The sequence below is a fragment of the Sciurus vulgaris genome, assembly GCF_902686455.1.
Source record: "Sciurus vulgaris genome assembly, chromosome: 2".
Taxonomy (NCBI): Eukaryota; Metazoa; Chordata; class Mammalia; order Rodentia; family Sciuridae; genus Sciurus; species Sciurus vulgaris.
The window spans coordinates 143832260-143857529 of NC_136462.1; the positions used below are offsets into that span (position 1 = coordinate 143832260).

At 40.9% G+C, this 25270-nt stretch overlaps 1 protein-coding gene across 2 annotated transcripts in view; it reads right to left on the minus strand.

The window, feature by feature from the left end:
• SV2B (synaptic vesicle glycoprotein 2B) overlaps positions 1-25270 on the minus strand; it is a 180102-nt gene that overhangs the window by 50287 nt on the left and 104545 nt on the right. For both annotated transcript variants that reach the window (XM_079127373.1, XM_079127374.1), the window contains exon 2: positions 12373-13222. In XM_079127373.1, coding sequence (XP_078983499.1) covers positions 12373-12823 — 451 coding nt within the window. In that variant the 5' untranslated portion in view covers positions 12824-13222. The remainder of the gene's footprint in view (positions 1-12372; positions 13223-25270) is intronic.

The following is a 25270-nucleotide window of genomic DNA, read 5'->3' on the forward strand; positions in this document are numbered from 1 at the left end:
CACGTTACTTTAACCTCTTAGCACCTACATTTCCTCATCTGTAAAATGGTAAAAATGATGTTTACCTTGCAGTTTGTAGGAAGGAACAGAAATGCCATATATATAATACCTAGTACAGAATGCATGCAGAGCAAGAGCTTATCAAATTATAACTCTTGGTGGCAGTGGTGGTGGTATAATTATTATAATTTGCTTTTAAATTAGAAGAAAGGTAATAGAGGTCGTACCAGGCACTGGGAAATTACTGACTCTTTAACACCAGTTCCTTTTGCTTTCTAGGAAGAACTCTGTACATAATAAAATAAACCTTCCGACTTCATTAGTATAAAGTGACCCATCGCGAAGATGAATAGCAATGAATGGAGCCCAGGGTAAGAAAACTCCATTAGAAATTGGAGTCCACCACACATCACTTAAGATCTCCAAGCAGCACTTCCCTCACCAGGGGAACTGGGATTAGCACTCTGCCCATCTCACGGGATCAATTAAAAACCAAATGAGAATGCCCTGGGAAACCTGAAAATCTGTCAAGCACAGTACGTGGTTTTCAGGTACAATTCCATTTCACTATGCTGGACAAGATATATGGACACACAAAAACCATCACTGAAAACACAAAAAAGAAGACACTTGGGGTCAGTTCTACACCTTAGGTAGCACAATAAGAAAAAGTCCTGTCATCTGTGTAGCTCCCACTGACACCGAGTCTCTGTGTAAAATCTACTTGGCTCTCTACCCCGACTGCACAATAAAATCACTGTATGCCTATAACTCGCCTACAAAGAGTCCGACTTCATTTTTCCAGAGCCAGGTCTGTGTTCTTAACAGCTGCTCAGGTGATTGTAATGGAAAGTCAGGACTGAGAGTGCTCTTCTAGAGCAGGGGTTCATAAATGGAAGTGATTTTGTCCCCCAGGAGACACTGCCAATGTCTGACATTTTTGGTTGTCACAACTGGAAGCAGGAGGCTATGGGCATCTATCTGGTGGGGAGAGGCCAGGGAGGCTGCTAAGTATCCTACAATGCACAAGACAACCCTCTCAGAACAAAGAATTAGCCAGTCCAAAGCATCAGAAGACTGGTAAAAACAAAAGAAAAGAAAAAAAAGTACTGCTGATTGGACTACACAGAAATGACTCAGCAATATTTGCTCCCATCTGCTCTCCCCACATCAGGAGGTGGACTATATTTCCCCTGTCAGGTCTTTATGACTGTACAAAGAGAATGCAAGGAAATAACAGTGTTCAGCTTCTGAGGCGAGGTCACAAAAGGCAATGTGGCTTCAGTTTGCCTTTCTCTCTTGGGCTATGCACCTTGGAAGCCCTGAGCTGACAAGTGGAAAAGCCCAGCTAAGCTGAAGCTGCCATGTTGGAAAGAAGCCCACAAGGAGCCCCAGGTGTCTGTCTTTCCAGTGAGGGCCCAGAGTGTGAGTGAGCCTTCTGAGGAGTCTGGCATCCCACTTCCAGCTGCCCAAGGCAATGACAACTGAAGCAGAGGCCACACGTCGCCCAGACTGCAGATGTATGAGCAAAGTGAATGGTGTGGAGGTTTTGGTTCTCCAGGGAGTCTGTTTGTTTAATATGCAACAATAAGTAATCAAAACAAAGTCTGTTATGATTCTGTAAAAGATCCACATCTGAACCCCCTTAATTAGGCCACCAGAATGAAAAGTTTGCATATACTCAGACAGAGAGTGAGCTACTTACATATTTCCAGCCCACACACAACCCTGCAACCTCCATCTCCATTCCCAGTAAATACACCAGTTTACTTAAGATTCTTCCATCAACATCTGCTGTATTTTCCATAGTCTGAAGGTCATATTTTCAAACATATGGTTTAAGAACTTTTGACTCTTACTCTTGGTATAAGTGTTACATGATGGGAACAAATAAATAAATAAATAAATAAATGTAATAAAGGAAATCAATCTAAATAAATAACACTTTTCATTCCATAAATAGAAAATTGATAATTACCAAACATCTTTTACTTACAAAGTTTTCCAGGAATATGTATAAAACTGTGAAGAAAATCATTTAAAAACACCTTAAAGTCTTTGAAGTCTCATGGCTAATACATCCTGGCCCTACATAAAGTTAATCCAAGGGAAGAACTAAAGCATCAGGTTGAATTGCAGTTGGATTGAAAAAACAGGATGAGTATTGACTACCATGTATAGATCCTGGGCTGGACAGTTAGCCTGGGTGACTTCATTCAATCTCCCAAAATTCTGAGAGCGAAGAGCCATCCCACTGTCCTCGGCTGCCCTTGTGTCCCCCCTTTTCTCCCCCTACTTCCTCCCTCTTCAGACACTGCTCTTACTCCCAGTAAAACTAAAATCCATGCACACAAGCTTCAAATATTTTTTATTCAATTTTGATCAAAATTTAAGTAATAACCAGAAAGTAAATTTGAACAAGAAATTAATCATTTGAAATTGTAGACATGAGCACTTTTAAGATTGAGGCAGGGAGCTCTCTCTTTTGATGTAGGAGGAAATCTAAAAGCACAAAAGCAAAATTGCTATAGACAAGTGGGATAAGCATCCCACTCAAAACCAAATCCATACTTAATCTATACCCTAGATCATAAAACTGGGTTGCTTGTAAGATCTCCTTTTGAGGTTTGTTTCGGTTTTTTGTTTTTTATTTTTTGTTTTTCACTCCAATGGTGACTTGTGAAATAACTCTTAATCATGAAGCCACCATGTTTGTCTTTTGGTTTTTGGTTAGCTGGTAGGTTGTACAGGAATTCATTTTTATTCATTTTATGTTAGTTGCAGAAAAATGAATTTACCCAGCAACTTTGTAATAATCAACTGTCTAAACATGAGTTCTCCAATTTTGTAAGAAACACAACTTATAAATGTAAAAAATATAAGTTTCTTGGGGGGGGCTGGGTACTAGGGGTTTGGGGATTAAACTCAGCCTCATGCTTGCTAGGTAAGTGCTCTACCACTGAGTCGCATTCCCAGTCCTACACCTTGTACTATAGATTGAACGCAGGGGTCATCTACCACTAAGATGCAACACAGCCTTTTATTTTTTATTTTGGGACAGGGTCTCACTGTTACAGAGTCTGACCTTGAACTTACCATCCTTTTGCCTCAGCCTTTTGAGTAACTGGGATTTCAGGTGTGTGCCACTGTGCATGGCTTAAAAACATAAATTTCTCACATAAATTATACAAGAAAATAATGATACTTAGAGTCAAACTATTTTTAAGCCCTATGTTAACATCTCAGTTTTTCAAAATACTCAGATTGCTTCTCAAATAACCTTCTATTGGGTCTCCCACCTTTAGTCTGTGTTCCCAATGATCAATTCTTCATCAAAGTGGGAATTCTGCCAGCTTACACACTGCAGAACTGGTGAAATACCACAGGCTCCCAAACCCACTGGCCCATGGTGAGATGACCCTAAACTAAACCTCCATCGATCATCTGACTTCCATAAGCCTGTATTCAAACTCGTGAACCACAGTGAAATTTTGGGTGTCCTGGAATTAGTGTCACTTCAGAGCCAATATCCAGTAGTTCCCCAAAATTCCCTTCATTTCCTTTTCCCCAGTGTACATTCACCCCAATAAAAGGTTTTAGGTCCCTTTGGAGCATAGGAGAAAGATCAGCATTATAAATTTGTGGTAGTGTACTGGGGTTCTTTATCAAACAGACCCAGCATCCCCTTCATTCAAGGAGTTCTGGGTCTATAAACTGGCTCCAAAATGGGAAATGATTAAGGGCCATTATACTATTTTTATGATTCAAGTTAGGCTTTTTTTCACTTAACCTAGAATTATTCTGCTTATATTATAAGAATTGAGTAGGTGTTAGTCAGCTTTTTGTCACCATGACCAAGATACCTGACAAGAACAGCTGAGAGGAGGAAAAGTTATTGGGGGCTTATGGTTTCAGAGGTCTCAGTTCATAGACTGCTGATTCCATTGCTCTGGGCCAATGGTGAGGCAAAACATCATGGCAGAAGTACATGGTGGAGGAAAGCTGCTTAGGTCATGGCAGTTAAGAATCAGAGAGAGAGAGAGAGAGAAGGAGGAAGGGACCAAGGACTGATAATAGTCTAAGGCCACAGCTCCAGACATGCTACTTCCTCCAGACATGCCCAACCTGTCTACAGTTACCACCCATTCAAATTATTAATCTGTCAAATGGATTAATCTACCAATGGGGTTACAGCTCTCATAAGTCAATTTTTTCACCTTTGAACATTACTGCATTACTTAACACAAGTTTGGGGCAACATTAAAGATCCAAACCTAATAGCAGGCTTTCTATTTATTTCATTTCCAAGAATTTCATAATCATCTAGCCAATGCCATGGTTCTCCACGAGTCAGACTATTCTGATTGCTGCTTTGATTCTCTTGTCCGTTACAGTAACCTTGCCCACCTTGCCTTTGATGACTGAGTGCTTCTACTTGGTCCCTACCACACCAGACTCCAATTACTCCATTGCATTTAAGAGTTCTGATTAAAGTACTACAGATCCCAATGTAAGGCCTACAGAGAAGAGTAGTCACAAAGCCCTTCAAGGATGCTGGGGCTCCTCCCACAAACCTATTTCTCCAAGTGTTGGTAAAAGGTAGTTTTTAGGGCCCTCCCAGGGTAGGTAAGTAGGTCTTAAATGACAAGCCCACTCTAACATTCCAATATCACTGTGTTTGTGAAGCCCTTCCTCTAGAGTAAACCAAGGAAGGTCTAACATTTCAAGTTCATTTACTGTGAGTCATGTTTTGTTCCATGGTTTAGCCTACCAAACAATCGAATTGTTAGAGCCCTTTCTAACTCCACAAGCAGCAACATCAAATATAGAATCTCTGTTTAGTCAACCTCTATCAATCAATTTGGCCTGATCTAATTTTATATTCCCTCCACCTCTATCCCTTACCCTTAACATCTGTTCCCACTCTTATTCCCCAGATTTGTGCATGTAAATTAGAAAAATCAGGTAGTTGTCTCGTTGTAGCTCACCTCCTCATGTGTCATACTTGGGACCTCATTTTTAGGAGCCTTGCTGGGACTTGAGTTAAGTTGTAGGTCTAGAAGCAACAATGGGTGTTAGAGGCAAGTCCTGGGGAGAATCAGCATTGTCTTGCTTAGCAACTGCCAGTAGAAAAGCCATTTCTATTTTCTCAAGCAAGACAGGGTTAATCTCTTCATATGGGGTTGAGGGTAGAGAGGCTGCTTATATTGACTGAGAAGGTTCATCAGAACTTAGGGGCTCAAAGTTTCCAGTTTCATTAGGGTCTTCCCACATATCCCCAAGTCAATTTGCCTGATTTCATTCCTTCCCGGTCAGTGCTCTCACTTTGACATTAGACACCCTGCAAGCTTGGGTATTCAATTTGGACTCTAATTCAGTCACTCACAGGACAAGATTCTCAGGTTTGGTTTTCAACAATCTCAGGGCAACAGCATCTCTTTCAAAGCAGACATAGAAGCATTCAAGTCATTCTGAAGCATTTGAGTTGGGAATTTGAATCCCCAAACTCATCCTTTTCTTTCCCCTTTGTCCAGAACACTGGGAGCAAGAATCCAGTCCCATTACATTCATTAGCTTGACAGAAATGTTCAAAGATGATGTTATGGTTTAGATGTGAGGTGCCCCCCCCCAAAACCTCATGCGTGGGATAATGCAGAGAAGTTTGGAGGTGAAATGATTGGATTATGAGAGCCTTAACCCAGTCAGTGAATTGATCCACTGAGAGGAATTAACTGGGTGGTAACTATAGGCAGGTAGGGTGTGGCTGGAGAAGGAGGTTACTGGGGGGCATGACTTTGGGGTTCATATTTTTCTACTGGTGAGGGAAACTTTCTCTCTGCTTCCTGGGGCCATGTTCTGAGCTGCCTTCCTCCACCATGCCCTTCCACCATGATGTTCTGCCTCACCTTGGGCCTAGAGCTATGGAGTCACTGTCTATGGACTAAGACTTCTAAAACTGTGAGCCCCAAATAACCCTCCTTTTCTCTCTGTTACTTCTGTCAGTCTTTTAATCACAGTTATGAAAAAACTAACTAAAACAGGTATCATATACATGGCCACCTAGATCGTTACCTCTGATAAGTGTTTGATTAGAAGTATTCAACGGTAATATTTTATATAATCTCTAGTGCACATCACACCAGGGATTATCAGTGTTCTCATTACTACTAGAAATAGAACCAATAGGTTTTAAATCTAATCAAATTACCATGCCTGTAATCTCAGCTACTTAGGAGGCTGAAGCAAGAGGATTGCTAGTCTGCAATCAGCCAAAGCAACTTAATGAGACCCGATATCAAAATAAATAAACAAACAGGCCTAGGTGTACCTCAGTGGTAGAATACTTGCTTAGCATGCACAAGACTCTGGGTTTGATCCCCAGCACTGGAAAAAAAATCTAATCAGATTAAAAAACCAATTCCAGAAACCCCAGAACAGAAACCTGAGCCTTAAAATGCTGTTCTTCTGGAGCCACTCCCAGGACCAACATCACTGCAGGGAGAGTGGTCAGTTCCCACCATGTCACTCCCTTCCACAAAGACATTCAGTGTCTCCCTATTGCCTGTGGCACAAAGTCCACACACATGCCTGCAGGTGGCAATTAGTAAGGAAGCCCTGAGCTTTCATTCTATTCTAAAGCATTCTGTGATCTAAAAATGATAAATAAAAATTACAGAAATAAACACATAAAAGAATATACGAAAATTCCCAGTGGTAGGTTTCCTTATCATCTGTTTATTGAGTGCATATTTCATGTCAGAGTTTGTGACACAGAGTGGCCTCTTCTTTCAGGAACTGACTCACTGAATTCAGGACTAAGGAAAAAGTACCTCATAAATCAAATCTCCTAAGGCTCAGCTAGCATTTGCATATAAAACAATTAAAAGATCATTTTCATGACAGTAGAGTAATACATCCATCTGAGATGTTACAAAAATTCAACTCATACTTTATGCTAATGAATTCACCCTATCTGACATTGCTCTCTGTCCTCCTCATAGCTGGCACAGACCACAAACCCCAGGGGGTCTCCCATTAGGTTCTAAATTGCCGTCTGAACCATAAGACTCCTTGAGTCTTGGGAAGCCACTACAGATGGTAAGAACGACTAACAGCCAATAAAATACACCCCAAGGGACTAGACCCTTCCAAGAAATCAAAGCTCTTCAAACAAACACAGAACTCATGCCTAAAAGTGGGGCTCTGTTTTGATTCGCATAAAGATGGAAAATATTCCACAGTTAAGAAGCATTTTTACAATTATGAAAAAACTTTGGTGTCAATGTATCAAATGTAGCCAGAGAAGGATGCTGTTGGTTTGTCTTAAGAGTCACCCATCCGAAGTGTCATCCTAGCTGCAGGGAACGGGGTTGCCAACAACTCAGGGACATTTGAAAGAACCAGATGGTTAATCAGTCAGGCATCACTAACTTCCTACCTTCATGTCATTTCTTTAGGTGATTGGACTTGAGGGGTTTGGGGTTTTTTTTGCTTGTTTTGTTTTTGTTTTTGCTTTTGTTCTTTTTAGCAACTATCCAGAAAATGTATAAATATCACCTGAGGGGAGTGAATTCATTCACCAGCCACCTAAAATCATGGAGCGTCAGATGATCCCAAAGTCACACACAACAGTAGAGATGATGCAAAAACAAGTCATGAATGTTGCACTGCACAATTGTCATGTTGTATTTTCTATTTCTTTTTTAAAATTTTTTATTTGTTCTAATTAGTTATACATGACAATACAATGCATTTATGCATTTCAATAAATCATACAAAAATGGAATATAATTTCTCATTTTTCTGAATATACATGTCATAGGATCACATTGATCCTGCAGTCACATATGCACATGAGGTAATAATGTCTGTTTAACCCTACCATTCTCCCTAACCCCATACCCCTTTCCCTCCCTTCACTCCCCTCTATCTAAAGTAACTGTATTCTTCCCTAGCACCCCCTTCCTTATTGTGAATTAGCATCTGCATATCAGAGAAAACATTCAACCTTTGGTTTTTTGGGACTGGCTTATTTCGGTTAGCCAACTCCATTTTACCAGCAAATGGCATAATTTCATTCTTCTTTAAAGCTGAATAATATTCAATCACATTTATAATATTCAATCACATTATATCACATTTTCTTCATCCATTCATCTATTGAAGGGCACCTAGGTTGGATGCATAGTTTAGCTATTGTGAGTTGAGCTGATATAAACATTGATGTAGCAGCATCTCTGTAGTATGCTGATTTTAAGTCCTTTGGGTATAAACAGAGGAGTGGGATAGCTGGGTTCTACTTCTTGTATATGCTCTATTTCTGCCAGCAGACTGAAACTCCCCGAGTGCCAGGACTCGGTCTGCCTTGTATTGCTACAGATCAGAGGCATACCACAAACATGGTAATGTTCAATCATTTTTTTTAAAGAATGAAGAGTTTAACTAACAAATCAATGCATTCTCCTTGTCTTGAAGGAACTGTTTGGTTCAGCTTTTTTGCTGCTGTGACTAAAGGATCTGACCAGAACCATTTTAGAGGAGGAAAAGTTTATTTGAGAGCTCACAGTTTCAGAGGTCTTAGTTCATAGAAAGCTTGCTCCATGCCTAATAACCCAAGGTGAGGCTGAACCTCATGGCAGAAGAGTGTGGCAGAGGGAAGGAAGCAGCTTACATCATGGTGATCAAAAAGCAGAGAGAGACTCCACTATCCAGATACAAAATATACACCCCATAGCCAAACTCCCAATTAACTGCTTCCTCCAGCCACACCCTACCTGCCTCCAGTTACCACTCAGTTAATCCCATCAGGGATTACTTCATTGATTAGGTTAAGACTCTCACAACCCAATCATTTCTCCTCTGAACTTTCTTGCATTGTCTCACACATGAGTATTTGGGGGACACATCACATTCAAACCATAACAGGGACCAAACACTAGAAGCTCAGTGGGGCTGAGTTTCTGATGCTAATAACATGTCCATGGACATTTATCCTCCCCAGGTGAGACAGTTCTCGGTGAGGAACCCACTAAAACACAATGCTGGAGAGAAACAAACTTTCGTGTCCAAAAGTTCATAAAAACAGCCAGTGGTACACAGATATCTTTGTTACCTGGCCAAGGGGACTTTATTCTATTTTCTGAACTGATTCATTCCTTTCTAGGAAGAAACAAAATGTCCTATGATTTGAGAACTGAATTTGGGATCAGGGAGTTCTCTTATGGCATTCTTTTCCTGGGTCATTGACTAGGAATTAAGCCTAAAGGCATCGTTTCCAAGGGTTTTTTGCTGTTGTTTCCCAACAAAGAGGAAGGGGAAAGAGGGAAAGCACTGGGTTAACACTGAAACAGGAAGGGGATTTTCATCAGCTAAGGTCAAATAGCTTGACCTCAAAATCTATAATACATAATTTGGCTGGGAGAAATGCACAATGTCATCTAAGAAAATGTGGTCCTGAACTTGGGTGGCTCATCATCTTGAGCAATCAGGTTAGTAATGATAACAACTTCAATCAACAATATAACAATAACTAAGCTATCTTGAGCACCTGTTATGTGCAGGTAGTATTTTAGCCAAGTCAACATATTAAACTCAATCAATTCTCATAATAACCCTGTAAAACAGACATCCTCATCATCTCTATTTTACAGATGAGGAAGCTAGGGCACAGAGAAGCTAAGTAATTTTCCTAAAGTCACTCTATTAAGAATTGGCAAAGCAAGAATTCAAACCCAAGCAACTGGTCCAGCATCCATATTGCCCTGTTATCTCACTGCAGCTGTAATTCACTGCAAATGCTAGAAGGGAGAACATTATAACACAAAGTAAAAAGAACTAACAGTTGTTTAGAAGGCATGAAATTCTGATTGCTTTACCTGCATTATCTCACTTAGTCTTCACATCAAATGTATTATGATCCTTCCTTATTCCATAGATGGGAAAACTGAGAACCAGAGAAGTTATGATGTGCCCAGGGTCCCTGGCTGATCAATGACATAGCCAGTTGCCAAACCTTGGAGGTCACACTCTAGTGCCCAAACCATTCAGCACTGCCCCATGCTCCCTTTCTGTTGCAAGCAATCTGTGGTGTCCCAACAATCTGTGGGTGCTTGATGACATGGAGAGAAGACTGTGCATGGCATGGTCTCTTTCCCACAGAGCATGTTTGAGGACAAGGCAGTATGGTGCAGCAGAATGAGCAGACTTGGCAGTCAGCCAGAGATGGGGTCAAACTCCTGCTTGGCATTTACTGTCTGTGCAATGAGACTCCCCGCATCTATTTCCTCACATGTCTAACCCCCAGGGTGTGTCTGATAGCATGTGGAAATTCTTGTCTCAGAGGCCCTCAAATCATCTACCCACCTTGATCCATTTACACATCTTCTTGATTGCAAAGAATTCAACGAGTGCACAGGAAATCTATCTCTGCTTAGGAGGACTGTCTACCCTCCCTGGGCTGAGTCAGCGAATCTTCTTAGCAAACACTATGGGCAAAATCGCCTACACATGGGCTCTCCAGATCTGCATCACATTTCTTCCACCACTAGCATTTGCCCTGGGAGTCAGCAGGAGCTGTAAATGTACTACAGTTCTGGTAATGAGGTTGTCAGGTACCTTGGTGCCGGAGAGACTGGCAGGCCATGAAATCATTATTGGGACACTGCCAACTTGGACTTACAGGGACCCAGGTTTCAGGTGGGAATACCATAAAATGAATTAATGAGAATGGTTTGGTTTGGGTTTGGATTTTCATTTGCTCTTAAAAAAATACTGTAGTCATTCAACCTCAATAATCTTCAACCTTAAAGGCAGCTATTAGTATCTATCTAGCTTTTCTAAAGCTGTACTCAAATTCTGCTAGTATTTAAAATCCCTGATTGATATCCTTGCTTCTTAAGTCCTTGCTTTTGTATATATGTATTCAGTCTCTTTTGGTTCCCTGAAAGTCATGTCTGACACAGTTCTAATCATTTTAAATGGTCCTTTAGTTAAATATGAATGTAAAAAAAATTTTTTAAGCCTCCAGGACAATTCTTTATGAGAATATTTCTTTATTTTATGTCCCAACCTTATTTACAGTGACTCTAACTCAGGGACTGGCATACTACAGACCACAAACTAAATCTGGCCCATTGCCTATATTTGTAAATAAAGTTTTATTGGAACACAATCACATCCACTTGGTTACATTTTGCCTGTGGATGCTTTTGTGCTACAGTGGCAGAGCTGAGTAGTTACAACAAAGGCCATCTGGGCCTGCAAAATCTAAATATTTACTATTCAGGCCTTTGCAGCAATGTTTGCCAACTCTCACTCTAAAGCAAGTACTAAGGTTCAGAATCATACAAGGTATTTCATAGTACTTATCCTTACAGTAATTAAATAATTCTCTGTGAGTGCCTGCTTGCTCTGTTGTAAGTTCCTTTGAGAGGCAAGGGCTATTTTCTCACCCATGGCCTGAGCACAGAGATTAGCACAATGTAGATGAAAAACATCTACTTGGTGAGTGAATGACCTACATTGCTAGGCAGGCTTGAGTTCTTGAGAGCCATAAATATTCTTGGTCTTGAATGAAAACTTTACCCATAGAAACTTCTCAATAGCTGCATATTTTGTGAACTCTAAATCTCATGGATTCTAAATGTAGAGAGAGGATATGTTTTTCAGGATATTTGGTGACCAAGACAAACCCTTGCCGTTTTTATAACAAATCTCTTCTATACCACACCATTTATGTCCACCTGTCTTTAATTTCACAAAATTCTCTCTGAGGTTTGGCTTTGATAGTGCCGGTCTCATAATTGACTTGTGAAACTGGTCCTCCGTCTTTGGAATCCATCTGTGCTTCACAGCATGGTGCCCAACAATCTTCAGGGGCTCCGCTAGTGTGCTCAGGCCCATTACTCATCCCCAAGGCAGATGGGCATTCAGCCACTAATACTTAGATTCAAGAAAAACCAGGAGCAGATGCTACTGGATTCTGAAAAGACACAGAAGAACTGAATGGAAGGGATTTCTGGCCTTCCACTTCCAAAATGTATTTGTCATTTGGACATGGAATATAGTTAATATGAAGAGATAAATCTGACTCTCAGGGAGGCAACAAAACTTGGGAAACAAACTAAGAACTCAAGAGTAAAAACAGAACTGGATAGGAAACCAAGCTCTGGTACTTACTAGCATAAGCCAATGAATCGATTTCTCTGAAACAAAAATAACTTAATTGCAAAATGAGTATAAAAAAATGACAACTTTGCAGAGACGCTCTGGTATGTTTAAGGTGTCTAACAGTGACAGGCATTACATATATTCTACTTTTTGCCTCTTCATAATTTGAATGCACAAGAATGATCTTTAGAAATTTCCACTTACCAAGCATTCCTTTCTTGGAACTCGACAGACACATGTCTTTCTCTGCACTGGGCAGGGCAAAACTCACCACAAACACCTCCACTCCATCGGCCATCAGGGCCAAACCCAAGACGAAAAAGAGGGTCCACTGGAAGCGCCCATGACCACACTCATCAATGATGGTCTCATACTGGTGGGCCAACTGCTCTTCATCTTCCATCCGCTCAGCCATCAGGTCTGCCTGGCCCCGAAGGCCATCTGCCCTGGAGGGCGCCATCTTGTTCTGCTTGGCCTTGATATCATCTGGATGGGGGATGCCCTGGTACTCGCCCTCATAAATCTCATCCTCCTCATCATGGCCCTCTGTAACATCACTCTGTGCATCTTCATCTGGGTTGGATTCATTACCCCGGTAATAGCCATCACTGGGGGCATATCCCTCATAATTGTCCTGATACTTGTAGTCATCCATTCTTTGGCTCTGGGGCTGCCTAGTTATCTCTTGAACTATATTTCTTGTTCTGCGGTAGAGGTTAGGGATGTTCCAATAAACATCATCCGTGTATATGATTTAAATGTAGAATATGTTCATGTGACTTCTTGAGTGAAAGTCACACCTATTTTCTTCCTCTTTGTTTTTCAAGTCAACCAGATTTGTGCAAAGACTACCTAAGTATTATTTTGCATTCAATGTCTATTGGAGGTCTTCAGAAAGTTTCAAGCTCTGACCTGGTCTCCTTCAGTGACCCAGAGACATGGATTGGGAAGTGCTGATTAAAAACGGGCCCAGCTGCTCTTCTTGACAAGGAACAAGTAGACTTGGCAGCTTGCTTGCTAGACTGATTTTTTTTCTGACATCCAAGGTTATGCCCTAAGAGTAGAGAAAGAGAAGAATGTTATGGAAGGCGGAAATTCTGACAAAATGCTCTCAGAATTAAAACAATATATTTAGTCATGCCAATGCTTCATGGGTAAGGTGGAGGAAATCTTAAACATTTGGATTCATATCAACTGAATGACGAGCAACTTAGTGAGACTGAAGGCAGAGAGAGAAGAAACCAGGTCCAAGGCCGTTTGAAGTTCTGATTAACCCATGGAAGAGGTCAAATCTTATGCATGAATGAGTCATGAAGTGGTCAAGGAATTTTTAGTACAAGATAATTTTGTGCCCCAGATTTCCTCTTTGAATTTATCAAGGCCTTGTTAACAGAGGAAGTTTATTGCAGCTCAATTTGTTATGAAAATGCCAACTTTTCTAACTTTATGAAGTAGCTGTATAGAGAAGGATAGGAAGGAGAGAGGGAGGAAGGGAGGGAGGGAGAGAGAGAGGGAGGGAGGTAGGGAGGGAAGGAAGGAAGGAAAGAAACAAAAGGAGAAGGGGGAGAGAAAGGAAGGAAAGAAAGAAATATAAATAGATCAATCCAGGCTTAGAACTTGATTCAAGGACCACCCTGACCTAGTATTGACTTAAATGGGAAAGAACAGGAGTGGGTAGGTGAAGACCCAGCACCTCATTGCTTAGGTCTGAAACTCAATTCTGCCACACAATGGTTGGGTAACCATTCATTCGTCTTCCCAAGCCTTGATTTTCTCATCTGTAAAACAAGGATAACAATAGTAGACACTATGTGTCTAACCTGTATGGTAAGTACTAACTAAGCTCTAATATTACTCTTGTTGTTGTTTGCTAGTTTCAATTCTGGAAGCCAGGAGTCTGGTTTATATCCCAATTTCAATCCCTGGTTCGCACTGATGAGTCCTATACCCATGTACTGACATCCTGCCCTAAATTACCTTCCTAGAATCTCAAGTCTCACAAGTTTTGGAGTCATCATTTAATAATACCTACTGTGTAGCAGGAAATGTGCTAAAGGTGTCACGTCCTTTATCTATAATTCTCAGGACATGGAAGGAAGGAAGGAAGGCATGAAGGAAGGAAGGAAGGAAGAAAGGAAGGAAGGAAGGAAGGAAGGAAGGAAGGAAGGAAGGAAGGAAGGAAGGAAGGAAGGAAGGAAGGAAGGAAGGAAGAAGGAAGGAAGGCCTTCCACTTACAAATAAAGAGACTCGATGGGTTAGTATTGTGATCTAGGCTACAGAGCTTGAAGACTTATGGAAAATAATATTCTTCCAATACAGTTCCCCAAGAAAAACAGAGGGACAGTGTGGCTCTGGATGAGGGAGGGGAAATTAGCCAAACATTAAGCCTCTCCCAGTACATCCTTTCCCAATAACAATGGGCCCTGAGGGGAAAAGGCAAACTCAACCCTTCCTGGGTTCATCCCTAGCATCTCCACTAGAAGCAAACATCTACCCCTTCCCAACCCCAGTGCATCTTGAAGGAAGGAGGCAAATACTGAAACTCTAAGCCCTGGACTTTTACCCTTCCCCATTGCAGATGAGTCCTGGAAGGAGAAAAGCAAATAGTGAAGCTTTAGGTAACGATGGGTTCCAGAGGAAAGAAGATAAGCAGTGAACACCAAGTTGTGAGCTTTTCCCAGTGACAATGAGTTTCAACCTTTTTACAGCTACCTTCCTGAGTTAAAATTTTAACCTGCACAACTAGCCCCTGAAACCGAATGTCCACAGTCTCCAATGAAACTATAAAACCCAGACTCCTTCTGTAACCCAGGGGCCATCTCCATACCCAAAAAATGGGCCCTCCCAGGCCTGACTGATTGACTTCATTGCAGAATAAAGGAAAGCTTGCTGATCAGAGATTTGCTTCCTGTCTCCTGCCTCTGTCATTTGTGGGCCATGAGCTCACAGAGCTAGGATTCAACACAGGGCCCACTGGTCCCAAAATCACTTCCTTCCAGACCTTGCGCTTCCCAGTGCTGTTCTGAGACAATGTCACTAGGAACTTTAAAAACACAAATTCCCAGAGCTTGTGAAAGGCTCAGAGCTCTGATTTGCACACAGCTCCTTAAGTGGTTCTGCTCCACCTCGCTGAGCAGCCTCTCTCTCCCTCACTCCTTCCCTCACTGCACTCCAACTGTACCAAAATGCCAGACTTCTGATAGGGAAAGGTCTCTGCATAACATGGCTGCCAGAAATTCACTCCCCAGGCCAACCTAAAAAAATCTGTTAAAAAATACATCAGCCATCAACTCTTACAGACCTCCTGGTCACACCTGAGATCCACTGTCCTTTCACCTCACAATGGATTGGAGAAACTTGTCCTGGGCCCCTGCCCCAGATCTGTCACCTGGCTCTCCTAGTGCTCAGCAGTGGACAGACTCCATCTCTGGAAGTCCTCTGACCCCAACAATACAATGCATTTCCTTCTAGGAGAATGCCAGAGAACAGCCTTTCTCAAATGCAGGGTGGACCACGGGGTAGTAGGAGGGGCTGGGGGGTGGGATGGGGCTCATTATGCAAATCCAAGGATTCCTCCCCCAAAGTCAAGAGTGCAGACACAAAGACAGAAAGTTCAGGAGTTGGGCCTGGAGATCTGCATTTTCCATGAGCACCACAGGGAATCCAGGAAACTGCACTTCAAAAGACAGTGCTATAGGAGCCAGCAAGAAATATTTACTAACCACCCTTCCAGGTTTTTCACCATACCCAGTAAATAAATTTATATTAGACCATGGTGGCCTGAACCATGTCAGATTAATATTCCAAATCCATTTTTATTACATGCATTTAGGGACCACAGGAGGAATATAAATCACATGTAAACAGCATGAAAATTTGCAGAGTGCTATAAAAATGGAAAAGAATGCCAACTGCCTGAGATCTGGTGTGTTATTTCCATTCTGGGGGCCCTGCAAAAGTATCATGAGCCAGAAATGATGGAGTTGTGATTCCAAAAGCACATGCGGGAAATACCACTTTGGGCAAAGATTCTGGGATTTGCCCTGTGGAAAGAAGCAGATCCTTGTAGAAACTAATCTCACTTGCCTGATTCAGTTAAATGAACTGCTGTGAACATCAAGTGCAGGAGAAGAAAGGGGCTTCACGGACAAGCATTCTTATTATTTTTTATTTCTATTTCATTGAGAAATGCCAAGTTGTTTTGTTTTTTTTTTTCTGCAGTGCATTTTCCAGAGAATGCAGCAATTAATCATTTGCAATGTTGTTGATTAAATTGTGTCCCTCCAAAAAGGTATGTTGAAGACCTTAGCCCCCAGGATCTCAGAATGTGATCTCATTAGGAACAGGGTCTTTACAGAGGGTGATCAAGTTAAGATGAGGTCACTAGGGAAGGTCCAAGTCCAATATGAGGATTGGTTCTAATTCAAAGGGGAAAAGTTGGACATAGAGACAGATGTATACAGAAGGAAGATGCTGTGAAAACCCAGGAGAGTGCTATCTATAAGACAGAAAAGGCCTGAGACTACCAGCTGCTGGGAGCCAGGCCTGGAACAGATTCTCTAGCACAGTCTTCAGAAGGAGCCAGCCAACCAACAACTTCATTTTAAACTGTTAGCCTCTAGAACTGTGCAACAATATATTTTTATTTGAATCACCCAAATTTGTAGTATTTGTTACAGCAGACTCAGGAAGCTAATACATTCAGCAAACCTAGAGTTTATCAGCTAACTAGCCATGGTAAAACAACCACAAGATCCACTGCTAACGAAGCACTAAAGTGAACACTACAAGCACACTCATTGATTCTCAGAGAAAACAGCAAAATAAGATTATTCTCTCTAATTTGCAGATGGAGAAATTGAGGCCTAGGAGGATTAAAGAATGTGCCCATGTTGACACAATTAATATTAGGGTTTGCATCTGAAGAGGTGTTGGAATGGAAAGTTAGGGATGATAGAGGGAGGACTAGCAGGGACTTGACTAACCAAAGTAAGTCAAGGTCACAGGCTGAGCCACCAGAAGAGCTAAGCTGGGTTTCTGACTCTCCAGTTAGGGTTTGCTTGCTCATCCTCAACAAACATTCCCCAGAATACTTGTTTAAATCATTATAGTAAATATGGAGTTATTTGACCCTCATTCTCATTTATAGACAGTGATCAAATTAAGATGATGTTACTAGGGTAGGTCCAAATCCAATATGAGGATTGGTTCTAATCCAAAGGGGAATATGGAGCTCTATCTTTCATGAGAAAAATTAAAATAACACAAAGCCTAATGTAGTACTAAAACTTAAAATCTTAACTATTAATAATATTATCATCTTCCCTGTAGTGAGTGCTTGCCTTGTGTCTTTGTGGCAGGTGCTATGCTCAGTTTATCTCTTTTAACCCTAGGAGACAGCATTACTCTTACCCCACTTTGCAGAAAACATGATGGAGGCTGAAGAAGTTAGAGAGGTGACCCAGGATCACAGATAGTAAGTTCTCCAAGGGGTTTCAGAGAAGCAAAGGGTCACTACATGCTATGATCTTTTGAGATGGCATCATGATAGCAAAGGGCTCAGAGAGGCAGACAACAGAGAAGAGTGCATCACAGGCTGGAGAGTGAAGATAAGCAAAGGCATGGAGGTATGGATGGCTTTGCTTGTTTTGGCAGCAATGAAGAGGCCAGTTGGTCTACAGCAAATGATCCAAGAAGGGGACATGTGGGAGATAGATGGAGAAGTACATAGAGGTCAGTCTGAGTGCCCTGCTCAGGACTGGCGATTTTCCTTGAGCAAGGAATTATTAAAGTGAGCATAGCATTGTGTACAGAGCAGGAGTCTAGAAAGACTGGGAATGTGTCTTAGTTTTGAATGTGTCTTAGTTTTGAATAGAAAACCTGGGGACAATGAAACCAGAAAGAAGCTCCTGTGTGTGTGTGTGTGTGTGTGTGTGTGTGTGTGTGTGTGTGTGTGGTAACAGTTCAAAAGTGAATAAGGCCTGGAAAAAGGTGCTGCCCATGGGGACTAGAAAGACAAACAGGAAGCAAGCGGGACATTTCCCACTCTCATGTGTGAAGGAGAGGGCCAAGGGGCTAGAACGATGGTGACTGAGCAGCTGAAATCTTTCCAGCACCTATAATTTCTGTGTAAAATCAAGACAAATAAAAATCTGTTTGCAGACCGATCTGCCCTTTTAGCATGGTGGGTGAATAGGTAACAAAGATGCTGGTGTCAGAAGGTACCAGACTCAAATCCTGACTTCCTACTGCCTGTGTACTAACAACTAACCACTTGATGCCTCAGTTTCCTCACCTATAAAATGGCTATAATAACAGTACCGATGCACAGAGTACTGTAAGGGAAGTGATCTCAGCTTGAGCCCAGCCTCACTCCGGAGAAGAACAAATCAACATTTAGTAAATAATGAAAACTGTTTCTCAAAAATGACCCCGTGCTAATCTCTTAAGTGTCTTCCTTTACCTCTTACAAATCTATTCACTTCTGCATCAGTGCTGCTTGACTCAGAATTACAGTATATTAAACACTTGTTCATAATTTAATATCATAAAGAACATAGTTAAAAGCAATATTATAACCCAGCAAAGTAACGCTTCCCAAAATCTGTTCTGTTCGACACTAGGCCTTGAATATGCTCATTTAAGTAAAAAAAGAGCAAATAAATTTGGAAAACATTGCATCCCTTATTTGCTATTCTCTTTTGGCGATTCACAGTGAGCACCATATTATAGGCTGTGAGAAGACCCCACAAAAAATGGATTTAACACTATAATGACATATCACTGCCCACACATTAGAATAGCCATAATCAATGGGCAGACAATAGCAAGTGTTGGCTAGAATGTGATGAACTGCAGCCCTTAAAACTGCTGGTCAGAGCATAAAATGGTCCCTCAATTTTAGAAGGCTTGGCAGGTTCTCAAAATGTTAAACACACACTTAACAAACAACCCAGCAATTCCATCCTAAGCATCTACCCTAAATAAATAGAAACACATGTCCACATAAAGACTTGTACATGAAAGTTAATAGCAACATCACTGAAAATAGCCACAAACTGAGAACAATACTAATGCACCAACCAGACATGATCTATCTATACATAGGACTATTAATTGGCAACAAAAAGGAACAAATGTCTAGTACAGATCACAACTTGGATGAATACTAGGCTAATCACAGAAGACCATATTTTATATGATTTTATTTATGAGAAAGGTCCAGAAAAAACAAATACATAACAGAGAAATAGATTAGTGCCATGGATGGAAACGGGTTTGACTATCAATGAACGTAGAATTTGGAAAGGTGGGGAATGATGGGAATTTTCTAAAATTAGATTACTGTGATGACTTTACAACCCAATACACTTACTAAAAATCATTTCCTTGTATACCTGGAATGAATGGATTTCGTGGTATGCACCTCAATAAAGCTGCTGCCCCACCACCACCATCATTAAAAAAAAAATCTATTTACTTGTTGAAATTAGAGTTTCTTGCAATCATGAGCCTCTTTTTCCTTGGCAATCTTATTACCTTCATGAAGAGAGGTTCCTCTAAGTAGGTAAGTACTAGTTTTATACCTAGAGCCTATGCTGTCTCATCCCAGGATACTGATGTTCTGTCATGAGAGCCCATGTGGCAAGCATTCTGGACCACAAGCTTTCTGTTGAAAGAGAGAATAAGGAACACTGCCAGGTCATGCCCCAGTGGGTCACAGCGGGGGAGAGGGGTGATGCTGAAGTTTTCAAAAGATTCAGTCACATCTTGGTGGTACATTAAGGGCCCAGAATGTAGCACCTTTGCTGTGAGCAATAACAGAAGATGGTCCCCTTAGCAAAGTCCCCTTCCATAGCACCCACTCCAGAGGGCTGAGCACACTTGTCCTAGGCAGGAATCAGTAGCAGCTGTGTCTTCAGCTACAACTGATTTTGAGGAATTCATCTTTAGTGAATTGGGGCTGAAGAAGAAAATAGTGGGTACCCTGTGCTTGGAAGGTAACCAGGTACCCTTCTGTGCTTCTGAAGCCATTTGGTAGGAATTTGAAGGGTAAAGCCTGAGGAAAAAGTTATTTGAGAACCTCAGTGTTATCTATTTTACATGAACAAGAGAGGCAAGTCAACAAACTCAGATGGGTATTAACAAGATGACAATAGGTGCCAGTTAGCTTAGGAGACACTATGCTTAGAATTCAGGATGTGCTGCCCCAAATATGGCATTTGAAAAAAGCAACAGAAGCAAGAAGTTCTTTCTGACTTTCTCTTTACTGGTCTCCCCTGAAACAAGTCAGAACTTCCTCAAAAGAAGGTGAGAAAATCTTTGTTCCTCAGATTTCTATCTTATATCCCTAACAAAGGGACACCCTTATATCTGAAGACACAAGGACACAGACAAGAATCTGAAGAAATGGGCCTATTAACATAAGATCATACTCTTCTATCATGCTCCTGGACAGTTGCCCACAAAAATACACAGATCTCCACATTTCTTTGGCTATTCATTTCTGGAGGTGCCCATATCATGCAAAATGTGTATGCTTTTCTCTGGTTAATGTCTTTGGTCCCATTCATGAAACTAGCAATCAGTGAGAAATCTCTTCCCCTATATCACCCCTTACTTTAGTTTCCCTCTGACAAGTCATGCCAGCATTGAATACTCAATGAGGGCAGGAGGTAAAAGAAAAACCTCTGCACAGCTGGACAGAGAACTGCAATCCCCAAATTGTCATTAAGTCGCTTTTTGATCCTGGATGAGTCACACATCTTCTGAGGCTCCTAAGCCCTTGCCTCTCAAATGAGGACTGTGCTGGATGGTTTTCTAAAAGGGTTTTTGTGGTTGTAGATGGATAGCATGACTTTATTTGCTTATTTTTATGTGGCTCCAAGAATCAAACTCAGTGCCTCACACATGCTAGGCAAGTGCTCTGCCGCCGAGCTACAGCCCCAGCCCCTGGGCTGGATGATTTCTAAGGCCTTTTTTACAATCTGAGTCAATATTTTCTGGTGTATTTATAAAAATGCTTTGAACCATCCATTAAATATATTATAACATAATTATTCTCATTTTAATAACTAGGATAGTAACTCTGGAATTAAGAGCAACATTTACAAACCAAATAAGAATTTTTTAAAATAATTTGATGACTCTTCACTCTTAAACACTTAGAATTACTCCAATGGGTCCCCTGGCATTGTGTGTATCTCTTTTACCACATTATATTATAATCATTGATGTTTCTTTATTTACGTGTCTATCTATACCAGGAGATTATGAGCAAGTTCAGGAGGGATAAAGTACTGAATTTTACTTATCTTTGGATCTCCAATACCAAATGCAAAGTCTCAAACATAGAAGGTTCTTGAAAAAATGTTTACTCAGTGAAAGAGGTTGACAGTTATTCAGTGCCTAACTGAAAGCAAGTCAAAAACAGTCCATGACAATTATCAAGAATACACATAACAATACATGTTGGTAAGGGTGTGGGGGGAAAAGGTACATTTATACAGTGCTGGTTGGGACTGCAAATTGGTGCAACCACTTTGGAAAGCAGTATGGAGATTCTTCAGAAAACTTGAAATGGAACCACAACTTGACCCAGTTATCCCACTCCTAGGTTATACCCGAAAGACTTAAAATCAGCATACTACAGTAGCGCAGCCATATCAATATTTATAGTAGCTCAATTCATGATAGCTAAACTATGGAACCAAACTAGATGCCCTTCAACAGATGAATGGATAAAGAAAATGTGGTACATATACACAATGGAATATTACTCAGCCTTAAAGAAAAGTGGAATTATAGCATTTGCTGGTAAATGGATAGAACTAGAGAATATCATGCTAAGTGAAATAAGTCAATCCCAAAGAATCAACTGCCAAATGATTTCTCTGATATGCAGATTCTAATTCACAATGGAGGGGGTGCAGGGGAATAGAGGTACTTTGGATTAGGCAGAGGGGAATGAATGGAGGGGAGAGAGTACAGGGCTAAGAAGGACAGTAGAATGAATCTGACATTATTATCCTATGTGCATGTATGATTACATGACATGTGTCACTCTACACCATGTACAACCAGAAGAATTATAAGTTATACTCCATTTATGTAAGCTGTATCAAAATGCATTCTACTGCCATGTATAACTAATAGAATAACAGGAAAAAAAAAAAAAAAAAAAAACTCATGTGCCACAGTGTCCCTGCCTTGCTGGAAATAGATCAGTTGGTTTAATGCTGTGCTTCATTTTTGTTTAGAAAATAAAAATAATAGATGAGCACAGTGGCACACGCATGTATTCCCATCTTCTTAGGAGACCGAGACAGGAGGATCACAATTTAAAGCCAGTCTGGGCAATTTAGGAGGACCCTGTTTCAAAAAAAGATAATAATAAAATATTAAAATTTAAAAAGGGCTGGGGATGTAGTTCATTGGTAGAGCATTTGCCTAGCATGTGCAAGACCCTGGGTTCATTCCCTAGTACTACAAATGTGGGGGAGGAGGGGGGAGGGAGGGAGGGAGGGAGAGGTCAGCTGACACCTATTGGCAGCCTATTAACACCAATACTGACTGCTCTAGCTGAGGTTCCTAGGGCACTATGTTCTAAGGTTGGCTTGAATTACTCGTTAGCAACTTTCTGACCATATATTGCATTTTAACCACTGGGGATGCTTCCTGAAATACACCACTTGATGTTTCTGGGATAGCTTACATCAATCTGCAGACTGAAAATACCAGGACTTACCTGACTGCTCATGGAAGACAGTTCTTTGAGGCCCCACAGTCACTGTAGGTACTTGCCCCACTTAGAAACACACATACAAGTTTGTTAGTCTGACATGGGAAAAACTTCTCTTCTAAGCCCAGTCATCCATCTACTTTCTATTGTGCTAGAACAGAAAGTTAGTTCCAAAGGTATGAGATACAACTGATTATTAAACAAGAACCAAACCATGTGTTCTGTTGGTTGGTTGATTGTTTGGTTGGCTGGTAGAAAATAAAATACTTTGAAGTAATCTAAATCCTTCAAAGTAATACCAGCTTTAGTTTGAATTTTAAGATTGGTACTTAGTTTTAAAATACACACACACAAAAAAAAGACAAGACAACAATTTATGGAGAAGTGTGTTAATCATAGCATTACTAACAACAGCAAACCTTGAAAACAACCCATATTTTAAACAACAGGGACTGGGTATAAAAATCGTGATGTATTTACACAGTTAAATATTATGGTGATGTAATGACTGGGATTTTGAAGGACATTTTTTGGGGAAAAAATTGTCACACTATAATACCAGATGAATATGTTAGGTAAGTGATATAATCATGTCATTACACCAACAGTATCCTTACTAATATGTAATATATACATATGTATTTTGTTTGTGCAAAAATTTCTGGCAGGATGAACTGAGATGTAGGTGTTTTACTCCCTGTAAAGTTAATTTTCTCCCTCTTTGCTCCTCTGTGTTGAAAGCCTGGTCATATTTTTCACTATATGATCCTCAAACCCTCTGCCGGATAATCACCTGTTGCTACATAAATGCAGTCTCCTGGACCCCATCCCAACCTTGCTGAAACAGAAAGACAGACCTCTGCTTTACTAGAGAGCTCCCCAGGTTAAAGTCAGGAATCACTTAAAGTCAGGAATCACTAATGTAAATTCTCTTACACCAGAAACAGCTAATTCTTTCTTTGTGACTCAAAGGAGAGGCCAAAGAGGCACCTAAGGCTTCCAAAAGGTAAGTCCTTCCAGGAGCTGAGCTAGAAGGGAAGAAGAAAGGAGTCGATGTTTTGACTTCTGGAGATGCCTGACCACTAGGCGAGGAACTCAGAGCATGGACTTGAGCTCCCCAAGAAGAGACAGCACCTGCCCCTCTTACAGGCAGCACTCTGGAAGTGGAATAGCTGTGGGATGTCTGTGGAGGCTATTTTTTCTATAAGCCTGGGATCAGCAGTAAGAGTCCCAACCCACAGCACACCGTATCAGCAGCAACAAGAGTCCTTGAGGAGAAGTGTCTTTGGTTCATTCAAAGCAGAACTGCCAGCAGATCTCAGAAGGTTGCCCTCAAAGGCAGCATCAAGAAGCTGAAAGATGGAGGAGAAGAGATCCATTGCAGCTACAGCCATGGACCAAGGATCTAGGCACCCCACTGTTTGAGGGACTACTTCAATAATAAGTGGTCTCACAGAATGAGGAAGGGAGTCCTAAGAGAGACCAATATTGTACATCTTGCCAATCCGACTTTGATTTGATTTCATCAATAAAAAAACTTAATGTTATTTTTTTGCCTTGGAGTGAGGGTTCTAAACTCTTGCCCATTGCAGATAGAAGATAGATAGATAGATAGATAGATAGATAGATAGATAGATAGATAGATAGACAGACAGACAGACAGATAGGTAGATAGATGATAGACAGATAGGTAGATAATAGATACATAGATAGATAGTAGATAGATGAATGATAGGTAGGTAGGTAGATAGTAAATAGATGAATGATAAAGTAGGTAGGTAGATAGATAAAACAGTTCGGCCATTTACAAACTGAATCACAATCATAGTGGGTTGTTGATCTTTGAAGCTTCTGTTTCATGTACAAAATGAGAATATGGGTTCTTAGTCATTAAGTTGTTATGAGAATTAAATGAATACTTTCAAAAGCTTGGCACAAAAAAAAAACAAAAAAACAAAAACAGAAAAACAAAACAAAAATGCTTGGTACAGTGCCTATCACCAAGAAAGAGCTCCACAAAAATGGCTTTTATTCTATAAATACACATGCAGAGATGGGCCTTTCTGTGTATTTACTAACTCCTGCAGCAATGCATACCAGAGCCAAAAGGACAGCAAGAGCCTTAACTTCACCCTGCAACCTACAAATCTTCAGCCTTCTCAAGAGGGACTCACCCCCCATTTCCCCACACTCTGCTGGAGCCCTGCCCTGAATCCCCACCCCACTTCCAACAGGATCCTGACCACTGATATTTGATCCCAACTGGCTGATTCTGAAGGTGAATATTTCCCAAAGCAAAGATGTTACCTTTTATGTTACCTGACATGATTTCAAAAGGTATTCAAACACACCATTAAATAA